The sequence below is a fragment of the Perca fluviatilis genome, chromosome 18 (genome assembly GCF_010015445.1).
Source record: "Perca fluviatilis chromosome 18, GENO_Pfluv_1.0, whole genome shotgun sequence".
NCBI lineage: Eukaryota > Metazoa > Chordata > Actinopteri > Perciformes > Percidae > Perca > Perca fluviatilis.
The window spans coordinates 36,664,978-36,681,836 of NC_053129.1; the positions used below are offsets into that span (position 1 = coordinate 36,664,978).

General features: G+C 45.9%; 1 protein-coding gene across 4 annotated transcripts; it reads left to right on the top strand.

Annotated features, from left to right (window-relative positions):
* Positions 1-1,103: 1,103 nt before the first annotated feature.
* On the top strand, positions 1,104-16,856 carry LOC120546651 (protein Z-dependent protease inhibitor-like). Of its 4 annotated transcripts, none has more exons than XM_039781762.1 (7): positions 1,104-1,245; positions 3,417-3,713; positions 7,107-7,400; positions 9,879-10,152; positions 12,589-12,766; positions 12,797-13,004; positions 14,429-14,601. In XM_039781762.1, exons 1-7 carry the CDS (start codon positions 1,143-1,145, stop codon positions 14,458-14,460), a joined length of 1,386 nt encoding a protein of 461 aa, XP_039637696.1. In that variant the 5' UTR covers positions 1,104-1,142; the 3' UTR covers positions 14,461-14,601. The 4 variants fall into 4 exon arrangements, with proteins under 4 accessions (XP_039637696.1, XP_039637694.1, XP_039637697.1 ...); XM_039781760.1 differs by having other exon boundaries at positions 1,116-1,245; positions 3,414-3,713; XM_039781763.1 differs by lacking the exon at positions 12,797-13,004 and having other exon boundaries at positions 1,116-1,245; positions 3,414-3,713; positions 12,589-12,736; positions 14,429-16,856.
* The last annotated feature ends 3 nt before the right edge of the window (positions 16,857-16,859 follow it).

Here is a 16,859-nt window from a genome sequence, read left to right on the forward strand (position 1 = left end):
CCTGTCCCGGGACGATGGAGATGTTGATGCTGACGGGTCACTGTCTGCTCAATGTTCCCGTCCTCTGGGATCTATTCTGATTTATTGGGATCTATTCTGATTTATTGGGACTTATTCTGATTTATTGGGATCTATTCTGATTTATTGGGACTTATTCTGATTTATTGGGATCTATTCTGATTTATTGGGATTTATTCTGATTTATTGGGATCTATTCTGATTTATTGGGACTTATTCTGATTTATTGGGACTTATTCTGATTTATTGGGATCTATTCTGATTTATTGGGATCTATTCTGATTTATTGGGATTTATTCTGATTTATTGGGATCTATTCTGATTTATTGGGACTTATTCTGATTTATTGGGATCTATTCTGATTTATTGGGATCTATTCTGATTTATTGGGATTTATTCTGATTTATTGGGATCTATTCTGATTTCTTGGGATTTATTCTGATTTCTTGGGCTCTATTCTGATTTATTGGGATTTATTCTGATTTCTTGGGCTCTATTCTGATTTATTGGGATCTATTCTGATTTATTGGGCTCTATTCTGATTTATTATTGCCTGAATTTATTTTGATATCTTTAAATAAAGTTTTCTGGTTTAACCCTCCGTTTATTTAAACAACAGTCACAGACCGCACACACACACCCTGACGTCAGGCTGCTGGCTGTGCGCCTGCGTGGTAAGGTTCTGAGAAGGCGCTTTCAAAATAAAAGCATGAACTGAAACAAATAGTTTATAGTTTATTTATTTAACGTGGCTATTTCAGCCTGATTATTAAACTTTTTAACTTTTATTTTATTAATTTTGTTTATAAATGTTGAGTAAATTAAATTTGTCGAAAGGTTTTGACAGCTCCATGACGACGGAGTGAGAAACAGGTGAGTTTTCAGAATGAACGAATTATTAAAAGATTAAATAGTTTGAGTTCATGTTAAATTAAACATTTTCATGAAGGAGTTTCTTTAAATATAAAGGTTTTTATCTGACATTTTGGTTCTGTTGCCTGGCAACCACTTGACTGTTCATCCGTATTTTATTTGTGTTTGTGTGAAATTAAATCACTCGCTTTCTGTTTGTCTGAACGCTGCAGACACGGGACTCTTATTTTGAAAAGCGGTGACCGGAAGTGATGCTGAGGGCGATCGTGAGCGAGCTGGATGTTGATGCGCAGCTCGTGAAGCTTCAGATCAGAAAAACGTCTCAAAAATATCAGAAGATCAACAGAACTAAAGGTCAGAAACTCTTTCTCTTCTTTCTCTTCGGGTCTGCTCGGTTCGGTTCGGTTCGGCTCGGCTGTCTCCGGCTGCAGATCAGCTGTTTACCATCATTACATCACCGATATACATGTTCCCTGATCGATCAGACAGCAGATGTGCTCTGATCTGCGCAGACTCCTGTGTCTCTGGCTTTCTAACTGCGTGCTCCTGAACATCATATATTAATAATTTACGTATTTCTCCTGGTTCACCATGACGTCATTACGTCAGACCATCTAATCTTAAATCTCAAACGCTTTGTTCAGCTTCAGGCTAAAATAAAAGGGTCTGTACTTCATAGATTTTTGTCTCTTTTAATCTCCCTAACGTGTCATCTTTCAGACGCTGTTTGTGTCTGAAGGTTTCTCCTAAAATCCACTCAAAGTTAGCGTTAGATAACGCCTCATTTGCATATTTAAACCCCAAATATTTAGCTTTAGACCAGCCGGTCGGATCCATTCATCTAAAGATTATTTTCTATAAAATGTCAGAAAAAAAGTGTAATGTTATATAAATATATATATATATATATATATATATATATATATATATATATATATATATATATATATATATACAAAACCCAAATATATTCAGTTTAATATAAAACAGAAACGTTTGGAGGCTGAAACCTACTGGTAGAGATATCTATCTATCTATCTCTCCATCTATCTTATCTATCTATCCATCTCTCTTTCTCTCTGTCTGTCTCTCTCTCTCTCTATCTATCTATCTATCTCTCTATCTATCCGTCTGTCTGTCTGTCTGTCTGTCTATCCATCTCTCCATCTCTCTGTCTCTCTCTCTATCTCTCTCTCTCTCTCTCTATCTATCATCTCTCTATCTATATAGATATATTCAGATTCAGACTTAATTTTGTGTCTGTAGATTTCTCCTAAATTCACCAATAGATAGCTTTTGATAATGCCTCATTTGCATATTCATACAGACATTATATCAGACCTGTATTAATGATGTCAGTAATAATCAGCTGATATGTGTTAGATTATATCAGACCCGTATTAATGATGTCATTAATAATCAGCTGATATGTGTTAGATTATATCAGACCCGTATTAATGATGTCAGTAATAATCAGCTGATATGTGTTAGATTATATCAGACCTGTATTAATGATGTCATTAATAATCAGCTGATATGTGTTAGATTATATCAGACCTGTATTAATGATGTCATTAATAATCAGCTGATATGTGTTAGATTATATCAGACCTGTATTAATGATGTCATTAATAATCAGCTGATATGTGTTAGATTATATCAGACCCGTATTAATGATGTCATTAATAATCAGCTGATATGTGTTAGATTATATCAGACCTGTATTAATGATGTCATTAATAATCAGCTGATATGTGTTAGATTATATCAGACCTGTATTAATGATGTCATTAATAATCAGCTGATATGTGTTAGATTATATCAGACCTGTATTAATGATGTCATTAATAATCAGCTGATATGTGTTAGATTATATCAGACCTGTATTAATGATGTCATTAATAATCAGCTGATATGTGTTAGATTATATCAGACCTGTATTAATGATGTCATTAATAATCAGCTGATATGTGTTAGATTATATCAGACCCGTATTAATGATGTCATTAATAATCAGCTGATATGTGTTAGATTATATCAGACTTGTATTAATGATGTCATTAATAATCAGCTGATATGTGTTAGATTATATCAGACTTGTATTAATGATGTCATTAATAATCAGCTGATATGTGTTAGATTATATCAGACCCGTATTAATGATGTCATTAATAATCAGCTGATATGTGTTGGATTATATCAGACCTGTATTAATGATGTCATTAATAATCAGCTGATATGTGTTGGATTATATCAGACCTGTATTAATGATGTCATTAATAATCAGCTGATATGTGTTGGATTATATCAGACCTGTATTAATGATGTCATTAATAATCAGCTGATATGTGTTAGATTATATCAGACCTGTATTAATGATGTCATTAATAATCAGCTGATATGTGTTAGATTATATCAGACCTGTATTAATGATGTCATTAATAATCAGCTGATATGTGTTAGATGTTTCTCAGTGTCTCCTCTTATTAAATGAGAATATATAAATGTGTGTTCTGGCCCAGCAGAGGGTGCTGTGACCATGCCTCCCTGTGCTGCTCTCTCATTGGTCGGCCTGCTCCTGCTAACTGTGGCCTCCTCCGAGCCCGCTGACCCCTCCCTGGACGATCTGACCAATAGGAACGCAGACTTCGGCGCGAGGCTGTACCGAGCCGTCAGCAGCCGGACCGACGACAACGTCTTCCTGTCGACCTTCACGCTGTCGGCGGCGCTGCTGGCGCTGCTCGGCGCCGCCAACGGGCCGACCCGGGACCAGCTGCTGCAGGGACTCAGTCTCACCGGACTGGACCCGCAGACACTACCAGGTGGGTCAGGGGTCAGGGGTCAGACACTGCCAGGGGGGTCAGGGGTCAGACACTGCCAGGGGGGTCAGGGGTCAGACACTGCCAGGTGGGTCAGGGGTCAGACACTGCCAGGTGGGTCAGGGGTCAGACACTGCCAGGTGGGTCAGGGTCAGGGGTCAGACACTGCCAGGGGTCAGGGGTCAGACACTGCCAGGTGGGTCAGGGGTCAGACACTGCCAGGTGGGTCAGGGGTCAAGTATTCTAATTCAAAAGTAATGGACCTTTTTCACAGCAGACATGTTGACTTGTCATAGTAGGAACAGCACAGCTGAGATTGATAACCTTAACGATGGCTCAGTTCCATCAAGTGTCCCAGTAAGATATTTCAGTGAGTCAGCATGACCAATACCAGGACCTCTCCTAAGTGGAATGCAGCCATCAGTAATGGTTTAATACCAGGACCTCTCCTAAGTGGAATGCAGCCATCATTAATGGTTTAATACCAGGACCTCTCCTAAGTGGAATGCAGCCATCATTAATGGTTTAATACCAGGGTCTCTCCTAAGTGGAATGCAGCCATCAGTAATGGTTTAATACCAGGGTCTCTCCTAAGTGGAATGCAGCCATCATTAATGGTTTAATACCAGGACCTCTCCTAAGTGGAATGCAGCCATCATTAATGGTTTAATACCAGGGTCTCTCCTAAGTGGAATGCAGCCATCAGTAATGGTTTAATACCAGGGCCTCTCCTAAGTGGAATGCAGCCATCAGTAATGGTTTAATACCAGGGTCTCTCCTAAGTGGAATGCAGCCATCAGTAATGGTTTAATACCAGGACCTCTCCTAAGTGGAATGCAGCCATCAGTAATGGTTTAATACCAGGGGCTCTCCTAAGTGGAATGCAGCCATCAGTAATGGTTTAATACCAGGACTCTCCTAAGTGGAATGCAGCCATCAGTAATGGTTTAATACCAGGGCCTCTCCTAAGTGGAATGCAGCCATCAGTAATGGTTTAATACCAGGACCTCTCCTAAGTGGAATGCAGCCATCAGTAATGGTTTAATACCAGGACCTCTCCTAAGTGGAATGCAGCCATCAGTAATGGTTTAATACCAGGGCCTCTCCTAAGTGGAATGCAGCCATCAGTAATGGTTTAATACCAGGACCTCTCCTAAGTGGAATGCAGCCATCAGTAATGGTTTAATACCAGGACCTCTCCTAAGTGGAATGCAGCCATCAGTAATGGTTTAATACCAGGACCTCTCCTAAGTGGAATGCAGCCATCAGTAATGGTTTAATACCAGGACCTCTCCTAAGTGGAATGCAGCCATCAGTAATGGTTTAATACCAGGACCTCTCCTAAGTGGAATGCAGCCATCAGTAATGGTTTAATACCAGGGCCTCTCCTAAGTGGAATGCAGCCATCAGTAATGGTTTAATACCAGGACCTCTCCTAAGTGGAATGCAGCCATCACTAATGGTTTAATACCAGTTAATAACCCTGCTGTGTTGTTATAAGCATTAGGCAGGTGGATGGTGCTAGTTTAGATCCCTGCTGTGTTGTTATAAGCATTAGGCAGGTGGATGTGCTAGTTTAGATCCCTGCTGTGTTGTTATAAGCATTAGGCAGGTGGATGGTGCTAGTTTAGATCCCTGCTGTGTTATAAGCATTAGGCAGGTGGATGGTGCTAGGTTAGATCCCTGCTGTGTTGAAGGGGAGTGCAAGGACGGGTGGTGTCTGGCTGATTGTGGTGGGCTGGTCTACGGCTGATTGTGGTGGGCTGGTCTACTGCTGATTGTGGTGGGCTGGTCTACGGCTGATTGTGCTGGGCTGGTCTACTGCTGATTGTGGTGGGCTGGTCTACGGCTGATTGTGGTGGGCTGGTCTACGGCTGATTGTGGTTGTCTGGTCTACTGCTGATTGTGGTTGTCTGGTCTACTGCTGATTGTGGTGGGCTGGTCTACGGCTGATTGTGCTGGGCTGGTCTACGGCTGATTGTGCTGGGCTGGTCTACTGCTGATTGTGGTGGGCTGGTCTACGGCTGATTGTGGTGGGCTGGTCTACTGCTGATTGTGCTGGGCTGGTCTACGTCTGATTGTGGTGGGCTGGTCTACTGCTGATTGTGGTGGGCTGGTCTACGGCTGATTGTGGTTGTCTGGTCTACTGCTGATTGTGGTGGGCTGGTCTACGGCTGATTGTGCTGGGCTGGTCTACGGCTGATTGTGGTGGGCTGGTCTACGGCTGATTGTGGTGGGCTGGTCTATGGCTGATTGTGCTGGGCTGGTCTACTGCTGATTGCGGTGGGCTGGTCTACGTCTGATTGTGCTGGGCTGGTTCACGTCTGATTGTGCTGGGCTGGTCTGGCTGATTGTGGTGGGCTGGTCTACTGCTGATTGTGGTGGGCTAGTCTGGCTGATTGTGGGGCTGGTCTGGCTGATTGTGCTGGGCTGGTTCGGCTGATTGTGCTGGGCTGGTCTGGCTGATTGTGGTGGGCTGGTCTACTGCTGATTGTGGTGGGCTGGTCCCGGCTGATTGTGCTGGGCTGGTCTACTGCTGATTGTGGTGGGCTGGTCTACGGCTGATTGTGGTGGGCTGGTCTATGGCTGATTGTGGTTGTCTGGTCTACTGCTGATTGTGGTTGTCTGGTCTACTGCTGATTGTGGTTGTCTGGTCTACGGCTGATTGTGCTGGGCTGGTCTACTGCTGATTGTGCTGGGCTGGTCTACAGCTGATTGTGCTGGGCTGGTCTACTGCTGATTGTGGTGGGCTGGTCTACTGCTGATTGTGCTGGGCTGGTCTACGTCTGATTGTGGTGGGCTGGTCTACTGCTGATTGTGGTGGGCTGGTCTACGGCTGATTGTGGTTGTCTGGTCTACTGCTGATTGTGGTGGGCTGGTCTACGGCTGATTGTGCTGGGCTGGTCTACTGCTGATTGTGGTGGGCTGGTCTACGGCTGATTGTGGTGGGCTGGTCTATGGCTGATTGTGCTGGGCTGGTCTACTGCTGATTGTGGTGGGCTGGTCTACGTCTGATTGTGCTGGGCTGGTCTACGTCTGATTGTGCTGGGCTGGTCTACGGCTGATTGTGGTGGGCTGGTCTACTGCTGATTGTGGTGGGCTGGTCTACGGCTGATTGTGCTGGGCTGGTCTACGGCTGATTGTGCTGGGCTGGTCTACTGCTGATTGTGGTGGGCTGGTCTACGGCTGATTGTGGTGGGCTGGTCTATGGCTGATTGTGGTGGGCTGGTCTACGGCTGATTGTGGTGGGCTGGTCTACTGCTGATTGTGGTGGGCTGGTCTACGGCTGATTGTGGTGGGCTGGTCTACTGCTGATTGTGGTGGTCTGGTCTAGTTGCTTCAGACAGTAAGTATGTTTTATATAAACTCTAAACTTCGGTTCTCTTGTGTTCTCAGACCTGTTCCAGACTCTGAGTGCCGGCGTGCAGCAGGGCAGCGCCGCCATGACCCTGAAGCAAGGCGTGGCCGTGTTTCCGGCTCAAGGCGTCCAGGTGTCCCCGTCCTACCTGGACCTGTTGCAGACCAAGTTCGGCGGCAGCTTGAAGAGCTTGGCGTACGCAACGCCGCCGGAGGCCGCGGACGCCATCAACGTTTGGGCTCAGGAGGTGACCGGAGACGAGGTCCAGGACCTGGTGCCAGACCCAGACCCCCAGACCCAGCTGCTGCTCGCCACGGCGGCCGCATACAACGGTAACTATCATCTGTCCTGGGGGGTCACAGGGGGTTCATACCACGGTGTTTTGTTTCTTGCAGCTAGCAGATAGTGAGGAGATGTTTTTACAGTGTGTTCAGGGGACAGACAGCTAGCAGATAGTGAGGAGATGTTTTTACAGTGTGTTCAGGGGACAGACAGCTAGCAGATAGTGAGGAGATGTTTTTACAGTGTGTTCAGGGGACAGACAGCTAGCAGATAGTGAGGACATGTTTTTACAGTGTGTTCAGGGGACAGACAGCTAGCAGATAGTGAGGAGATGTTTTTACAGTGTGTTCAGGGGACAGACAGCTAGCAGATAGTGAGGAGATGTTTTACAGTGTGTTCAGGGGACAGGCAGCTAGCAGATAGTGAGGAGATGTTTTTACAGTGTGTTCAGGGGACAGACAGCTAGCAGATAGTGAGGAGATGTTTTTACAGTGTGTTCAGGGGACAGACAGCTAGCAGATAGTGAGGAGATGTTTTTACAGTGTGTTCAGGGGACAGGCAGCTAGCAGATAGTGAGGAGATGTTTTTACAGTGTGTTCAGGGGACAGGCAGCTAGCAGATAGTGAGATGTTTTTACAGTGTGTTCAGGGGACAGACAGCTAGCAGATAGTGAGGAGATGTTTTTACAGTGTGTTCAGGGGACAGGCAGCTAGCAGATAGTGAGATGTTTTTACAGTGTGTTCAGGGGACAGACAGCTAGCAGATAGTGAGATGTTTTTACAGTGTGTTCAGGGGACAGGCAGCTAGTAGATAGTGAGGAGATGTTTTTTACAGTGTGTTCAGGAGACAGACAGCTAGCAGATAGTGAGGAGATGTTTTTACAGTGTGTTCAGGGGACAGACAGCTAGCAGATAGTGAGGAGATGTTTTACAGTGTGTTCAGGGGACAGGCAGCTAGCAGATAGTGAGATGTTTTTACAGTGTGTTCAGGGGACAGACAGCTAGCAGATAGTGAGATGTTTTTACAGTGTGTTCAGGGGACAGGCAGCTAGTAGATAGTGAGGAGATGTTTTTTAAGGTGTGTTCAGGGGACAGGCAGCTAGCAGATAGTGAGATGTTTTTTACAGTGTGTTCAGGGGACAGGCAGCTAGCAGATAGTGAGGAGATGTTTTTACAGTGTGTTCAGAGAACAGACAGCTAGCAGATAGTGAGGAGATGTTTTTACAGTGTGTTCAGGGGACAGACAGCTAGCAGGTAGTGAGGAGATGTTTTTACAGTGTGTTCAGGGGACAGACAGCTAGCAGGTAGTGAGGAGATGTTTTTACAGTGTGTTCAGAGAACAGACAGCTAGCAGATAGTGAGGAGATGTTTTTACGGTGTGTTCAGGGGACAGACAGCTAGCAAGTAGTGAGGAGATGTTTTTACAGTGTGTTCAGAGAACAGACAGCTAGCAGATAGTGAGGAGATGTTTTTACGGTGTGTTCAGGGGACAGACAGCTAGCAAGTAGTGAGGAGATGTTTTTACAGTGTGTTCAGGGGACAGACAGCTAGCAGATAGTGAGGAGATGTTTTTACAGTGTGTTCAGGGGACAGGCAGCTAGCAGATAGTGAGGAGATTTTTACATTGTTAGAACAGACAGCTAGCGAGATGTTTTTACAGTGTGTTCAGGGGACAGGCAGCTAGCAGATAGTGAGGAGATGTTTTTACAGTGTGTTCAGAGAACAGACAGCTAGCAGATAGTGAGGAGATGTTTTTACAGTGTGTTCAGGGGACAGGCAGCTAGCTGATAGTGAGGACATGTTTTTACAGTGTGTTCAGGGGACAGACAGCTAGCAGTAGTGATTTTTACAGTGTGTTCAGAGAACAGACAGCTAGCAGATAGTGAGGAGATGTTTTTCAGTGTTTCAGGGACAGAACAGCAAGGTAGTGAGGAGATGTTTTCCGGTGTGTTCAGGGGACAGACAGCTAGCAGGTAGTGAGGAGATGTTTTTACGGTGTGTTCAGGGGACAGACAGCTAGAAGATAGTGAGGAGATGTTTTTACAGTGTGTTCAGGGGACAGACAGCTAGCAGGTAGTGAGGAGATGTTTTTACGGTGTGTTCAGGGGACAGACAGCTAGAAGATAGTGAGGAGATGTTTTTACAGTGTGTTCAGGGGACAGACAGCTAGAAGATAGTGAGGAGATGTTTTTACAGTGTGTTCAGGGGACAGACAGCTAGCAGATAGTGAGATGTTTTTACGGTGTGTTCAGGGGACAGGCAGCTAGCAGATAGTGAGATGTTTTTACGGTGTGTTCAGGGGACAGACAGCTAGAAGATAGTGAGGAGATGTTTTTACGGTGTGTTCAGGGGACAGACAGCTAGAAGATAGTGAGTAGATGTTTTTACAGTGTGTTCAGGGGACAGGCAGCTAGCAGATAGTGAGGAGATGTTTTTACAGTGTGTTCAGGGGACAGGCAGCTAGCAGCTTAGCTTAGAGCACCTTTAAGTCTTCTGTCTGTATAAATAAAGCTTGATTGTGTGTTGCAGTGCGGTTCAGTCCGTCCTTTAACGAGTCCCTGACTCAGGACGAGCGTTTCTACGTGGGAAAGTATCACGTGGTCATGGTTCCCATGATGTTCCGGTCCGATAAGTACTTCCTGGCGTACGACCGCTCGCTGAAGGCCGGCGTGCTGAAGCTGCCGATGGCGGGCGGGGCGGCCATGTTGGTGGTGCTGCCGGACGAAGATGTGGACGTCACGGCGGTGGAAGAGGAAGTGACCGGAGAGAAGATCCAGGCCTGGATCAGACAGCTCAAGAAGACGTGAGACTAGCTAACCCTAGCCCTTCCTCTCTTCTTCTTCATCCTCTCTCTGTTGTTTTATAAAACTAAAATTAGGGTTGCACAATATCTCGTTATTTAAACTGTTGTTGCAATATCAACTGGTGCAATACACACATTGGGAAAGGCTGCTACATATCGCTAAAGACACCAGAAAACTGCACTTTTAAAATATAAACTTAGCACAAAAATTAAGGACGTGTGTTTGGTAGATCTCTGTGGTAACAATGCTTTTTGGCAATAAATCTTCTACCGTTGGAAAACCGGTTTAGTTCCCTTTCTAATGGAGCCCCAATGGTAAGGATCATGCATTAGTGGGATAGAAGCAGCGCTGAGTATGTGGGTTGGCCCATGAATCTTCTCTGCCAACCAGCTGATTCTGCCATTCACTCGTTTGGTGTTTGGTGGATGATTGAAGTTTGAAGAAACAAGACATTGGGCGTGCTGTTTGTGCCAGAGTGACCAACATAACCACGTTGGCTGACTTGCGACAGATGCTGGTTGAAGAATGGGATGCCATCCCACAGCAGTGTGTGACCAGGCTGGTGACCAGCATGAGGAGGAGGTGCCAGGCTGGTGACCAGCATGAGGAGGAGGAGGTGCCAGGCTGGTGACCAGCATGAGGAGGAGGAGGTGCCAGGCTGGTGACCAGCATGAGGAGGAGGAGGTGCCAGGCTGGTGACCAGCATGAGGAGGAGGAGGTGCCAGGCTGGTGACCAGCATGAGGAGGAGGAGGTGCCAGGCTGGTGTGGCTGTGTAGGGTTCTTCCACACGCTACTGAGGCTCCTGTTTGTTAAATGAATAAATTGTTAAATTTCCAATCCGTCTCGTTTCTTCAAACTTCAATCATCCACCAAACACCAAACGAGTCGATGGCAGAATATTTGGCAGAGAAGATTCATGAGCCGACCCACATACTCAGCTCTGCTGCTCATCCCACTAATGCATGATCCTTACCAATGGTGAACTAAACAGGCTTTCCAACGGTATAAGATTTATTACCACAGAGAAATAATCTACCAAACACACATTTACTTACTTTCTGTGCTAAGTTTATATAATAAACTGTCATTGTTTTTTTAGTTCGGCCTTTTATATTCAATTCGATATTCAATTTGTTCTGTAAAAGAAAGTTGGAAATTATTTCCTTTCATTAGTTTTAAGTCCAGCAAACAGTTTGTTGTATTTAACAGAATACTAAAACCAGCAGAACGGAGAACACGCTGATAGAGCTCAACAGCCCACAGCGGGCTCCGCAAGTAAAAATACAATTTCTCTGTTGACAATTAGCGTATGAGCCATAAAATCATAACCATCGATGGTAGACTTCAAACCAGCTAGGACATGACTCAGCGATTCTATATGCGCATATAGACGCCTAAAGTTCATGGGTTCAGGGGGCGCTATAAAAATTAAGAATGGGTATTGCCCCATAACTCCCACACCATACATCGTACGTTCAAAAACGTTACATCTCCGCGTTCCCTGAATTCAACTAACTCATGTGATATAGGCCACACCCATTTCCGCCTAGACATTCATCGCAGTAAAATCACGATTTATCGTAAACCTACTTTTAGGAACTCCTCCTAGGCCGTGCGTCCGATTTGTACGAAACTTGGTACATAGCATCCTCCGTTGGACCGGACTAAAAGTTATCAAAAGAATTTTGCTACGTTAAAAAAGACGGAAATAACGAACAAACTACATTTTTGTAGCTAGCCACCAAACACAAACATTATAGCCTGACAAGCCAGACACACATCCAGATGTTGGGTCTGGGAACTCCCCATTGGTCAGGGCTCAATCTGGGGGGCGGGATCAACGGTTGTCTTTCAAATTCCCTCTGCACGTAATAGGATAGCTCTACAACCAATCAGAGCAACGAAGAAGGTAGCAGAGCTAGTTGATAGATTAAACTTTAAATTCTGAACACATCTTCCTTTTTTAAGAATGACTTCAGAGCCGTTCTTTGTTCTTTTCTCAAAGAAAAGCTGAACTCCAAGTCTCCAGAAGACCGCTGTTCACCAGCAGCAGCAGCCATAAGCCCCGCCCACCGACTCTATACAAGATGTGATTGGCCTGACCAAAATTTGTTTTTTCCAGCTTGCAAGCCAACGGAGAGTGCCTAGAGCCCCCTGGCTGCAAAATAAATTTGCTGCCACTAGGGTGCGTCTAGATTTCTAGGCTACGAACATTAGGATATCTCAGCCAAATTTGCAAATGTTATTTACGACAAGCGTTGCGATATTTCCTGGCGTTCTCGCCGCCGTTAGGCTTTCGCAGGCTCCACGGGTTGGAGAGGCTTGGACCCCCCCCGTCATAACTGCTCGCAGTTCTAGTGAAAAGTTTGATCTTTGATAAAGAAATGAAATGTATTTTGAAACTTTGTTTTCTGCTGTTTTATTTTGTAAACAGGAAGCTGGAGGTGCAGCTTCCTCGCTTCCTGTTGGAGCGGTCGTACTCTCTGCGGGACGTCCTGCAGACTCTCGACATCACACAGGTGTTCCAGGACGACGCTGACATCAGCAACATGGGCGGAGCCGAGGGACTCAAACTCACACAGGTGAGAGTCGAGGGACTCAAACTCACACAGGTGAGAGTCGAGGGACTCAAACTCACACAGGTGAGAGCCCAAGGACTCAAACTCACAGGTGAGAGCCCAGGGACTCAAACTCACACAGGTGAGAGCCCAAGGACTCAAACTCACACAGGTGAGAGCCCAAGGACTCAAACTCACACAGGTGAGAGCCCAGGGACTCAAACTCACACAGGTGAGAGCCGAGGGACTAAGACTCACACAGGTGAGAGCCGAGGGACTCAAACTCACACAGGTGAGAGACACGATGGGCTCGTTGGAGATGAGCAAGGTCTGATAGAATCCATCACCACCCAATGCATGCTGGGTAGCGTTCCTAGAGAGAAGAGGGACCCCCAGCTCTAGTTCTCTGAGAGGGACCCCCCAGCTCTAGTTCCCTCTGTTCCTAGTTCCCCCAGAGGGACCCCCCAGCTCTAGTTCCCTCTGTTCCTAGTTCCCTCAGAGGGACCCCCAGCTCTAGTTCTCTGAGAGGGACCCCCCAGCTCTAGTTCCCTCTGTTCCTAGTTCCCCCAGAGGGACCCCCCAGCTCTAGTTCCCTCTGTTCCTAGTTCCCCCAGAGGGACCCCCCAGCTCTAATTCCCTCTGTTCCTAGTTCCCTCAGAGGGACCCCCAGCTCTAGTTCCCTCTGTTCCTAGTTCCCTCAGAGGGACCCCCCAGCTCTAGTTCCCTCTGTTCCTAGTTCCCTCAGAGGGACCCCCAGCTCTAGTTCCCTCTGTTCCTAGTTCCCTCAGAGGGACCCCCAGCTCTAGTTCCCTCTGTTCCTAGTTCCCTCAGAGGGACCCCCCAGCTCTAGTTCTCTGAGAGGGACCCCCAGCTCTAGTTCCCTCTGTTCCTAGTTCCCCCAGAGGGACCCCCCCAGCTCTAGTTCCCTCAGAGGGACCCCCCAGCTCTAGTTCCCTCAGAGGGACCCCCCAGCTCTAATTCCCTCTATTCCTAGTTCTCTGAGAGGGACCCCCCAGCTCTAGTTCCCCCAGAGGGACCCCCCAGCTGCTCTAGTTCTCTCAGAGGGACCCCCCAGCTCTAGTTCTCTGAGAGGGACCCCCCAGCTCTAGTTCCCTCTGTTCCTAGTTCCCCCAGAGGGACCCCCCCAGCACTAGTTCCCTCAGAGGGACCCCCCAGCTCTAATTCCCTCTATTCCTAGTTCTCTGAGAGGGACCCCCCAGCTCTAGTTCCCCCAGAGGGACCCCCCAGCTCTAGTTCTCTCAGAGGGACCCCCAGCTCTAGTTCCCTCCAGAGGGACCCCCCAGCTCTAGTCTTCTCCGAGAGGGACCCCCAGCTCTAGTTCCCCAGAGGGAACCCCCAGCTCTAGTTCCCCCAGAGGGACCCCCAGCTCTAGTTCTCTCAGAGGGACCCCCCAGCTCTAGTTCCCTCTGTTCCTAGTTCCCCCAGAGGGACCCCCCAGCTCTAGTTCCCTCAGAGGGACCCCCCAGCTCTAGTTCCCTCAGAGGGACCCCCAGCTCTAGTTCCCTCTGTTCCTAGTTCCCCCAGAGGGACCCCCCCAGCTCTAGTTCCCTCAGAGGGACCCCCCAGCTCTAGTTCCCTCTGTTCCTAGTTCCCCCAGAGGGACCCCCCAGCTCTAGTTCCCTCTGTTCCTAGTTCCCCCAGAGGGACCCCCCAGCTCTAAAGCTCGTTGCTAACGGTGTGTTGTGTGTTTTCCAGGTTCATCACAAGTCTCGCGTGTCAGTGGCTGAGAACGATGACATCACAGCGGGAGGCGGAGCCAGTGTGTTCTCCAGCCTCCCCCCCCGCCTGACGGTCAACAGACCCTTCCTCTTCATCGTGTACGAGACGGCGAGCCGCGCCCTGCTCGCCATGGGCCGCGTCATCGACCCCTCCAGCAAATAACGACTAATGGTTCCCAACCCGAGGCTCCAGACCCCCCCAGCGGGACGGGAGAGGAACCAAATGGGTCCCGAGACAGTTTCAGATATCTCATCGCAAACTAATCGCATGATTGGCTGTCGTTAACTCGCGGTTAATGGTAGGGCTGGGCAATATATGGATATTATATCGATATCGTGATATGAGACTAGATATCGTCTTAGATTTTGGATATCATAATATCGTAACATGGCTTAAGTGTCTTCTCCTGGTTCTAAAGGCTGCATTACAGTAAAGTTTATGTACTTTTCTGACCTTACCAGCCTGTTGTCTTCTATTATTTGTACCTTTACCCACTTAGTCATTATGTCCACATTACTGAAGATTATTTATCTAAAATCTCATTGTGAAGATATTTTGTTAAAGCACCGATTGTAAACCTTAGAATATCACCACGATATCGACATCGAGGTGTTAGGACAGAAATATATCGTGATATCTGATATCTGATCACGTTGATGGTTCCGTTCAGCGCTGTTCACATGTTAAATTAATGATGAATGATTTTTAGCATTTTAAGAAGAAAGTTCATAAAATGTTGAAAAAAGAGACAAAAAAGTCGGAAAGATTTCTGAAAAAGATTGAAATACGTGGTAAAAAAACCCAAAAAGCACAGAAAAAGATGACAAAGTGACAAAGAACATCGGGAGAAGTTACAATAATGCTGGTCTCATGGTTTTAATTTAAAATTTTGACCCAGAGTCTGAGTATTTCAGAGTATTTCAGAGTATTTCAGAGTATTTCAGACTATTTCTGAGTATTTCTGACTATTTCTGAGTATTTCTGACTATTTCTGAGTATTTCTGAGTATCATGTAGTTAGTTTTAAAGCTCACATTGATTTTACGTTTATTCGGCTTATGTGCTGCCAATAAGTATTAGAATGGGAAGCTGAATGTATGCTTTGTTTGTCAGCGTTGGCTGTGAGGTTTCCGACAGACAAAGCAGCGTTTGTACGGCACCCTGGAAAAGCACCGATTTGGTATTTTCTGTATTTTCAACTTTTACATCCGTTATATTTAACTGCAGAGTAACATCGGACAATCTGCTTCCTGTTTACACCGCCACGCACATGCCCAGTGTGTGTGTGAAAGGTCATGTGATCTGTGTTATCAGACTTAATATGGACGGAGACCTGGAAAGCCCAAAGTGCCACGAAACGACTACATTTTAACGCAAATTACATTTAAAAACACCGCATTTTACACAGTTTTATTCGTCAAAAAACACGGCTATTCTCTGTGCTTTTGTCAGTTGCTGTAAAAAGTTTTAGTTTTTTCCCCAGAAACCTCACAGCAAACGTTCAGACGAGCGCCGTTTCTACGACCTTTTTCAACGTAAAAGACGCCGTTTTGTGAAAACTCACAATACCAGCGTTTTTAACAGTGTTAAAAGCAGTGTTTTTAAATGTAAATCATGTTTAAAATGTAGCCGTTTGATGGCACTTTGGGCTCTCCATACTGAGATTAGTTCGCTGCTGAAAACTCTTGTGTGCACAGAGATGGTTTCTGTCTCAAAACACCGCTTAAAAATTAAAACGTAGCCGTGTAAATGTCTCTGAGTCGGACAGAGTCACAGATGTAACTGTGGTTCTCTGAGTCTGAGACAGAGTCACTAATGTAACTGTGGTTCTCTGAGTCTGACACAGAGTCACTGATGTAACTGGTTCTCTGAGTTTGAGACAGAGTCACTAATGTAACTGTGGTTCTCTGAGTCGGACACAGAGTCACTGATATAACGGGTTCTCTGAGTCTGACACAGAGTCACTAATGTAACTGTGGTTCTCTGAGTCGGACACAGAGTCACTGATATAACGGGTTCTCTGAGTCTGAGTCACTGATGTAACTGGTTCTCTGAGTCACTGATATAACGGGTTCTCTGAGTCTGAGACAGAGTCACTAATGTAACTGTGGTTCTCTGAGTCTGAGTCACTGATGTAACTGGTTCTCTGAGTCACTGATTTAACTGTGGTTCTCTGAGTCTGAGACAGAGTCACTGATATAACTGTGGTTCTCTGAGTCTGAGACAGAGTCACTGATATAACTGTGGTTCTCTGAGTCTGAGACAGTTATTAACTAATTATTGGCTCATTAGTAAACGTAAGCATCATTAGCTATTGTAGCATGTGTGCTGTATATAAAAAACACTTCCTGTACTAATATTTAAACATAACCATGTGTGTAAAACATTAAACAATACAATGTGAACTT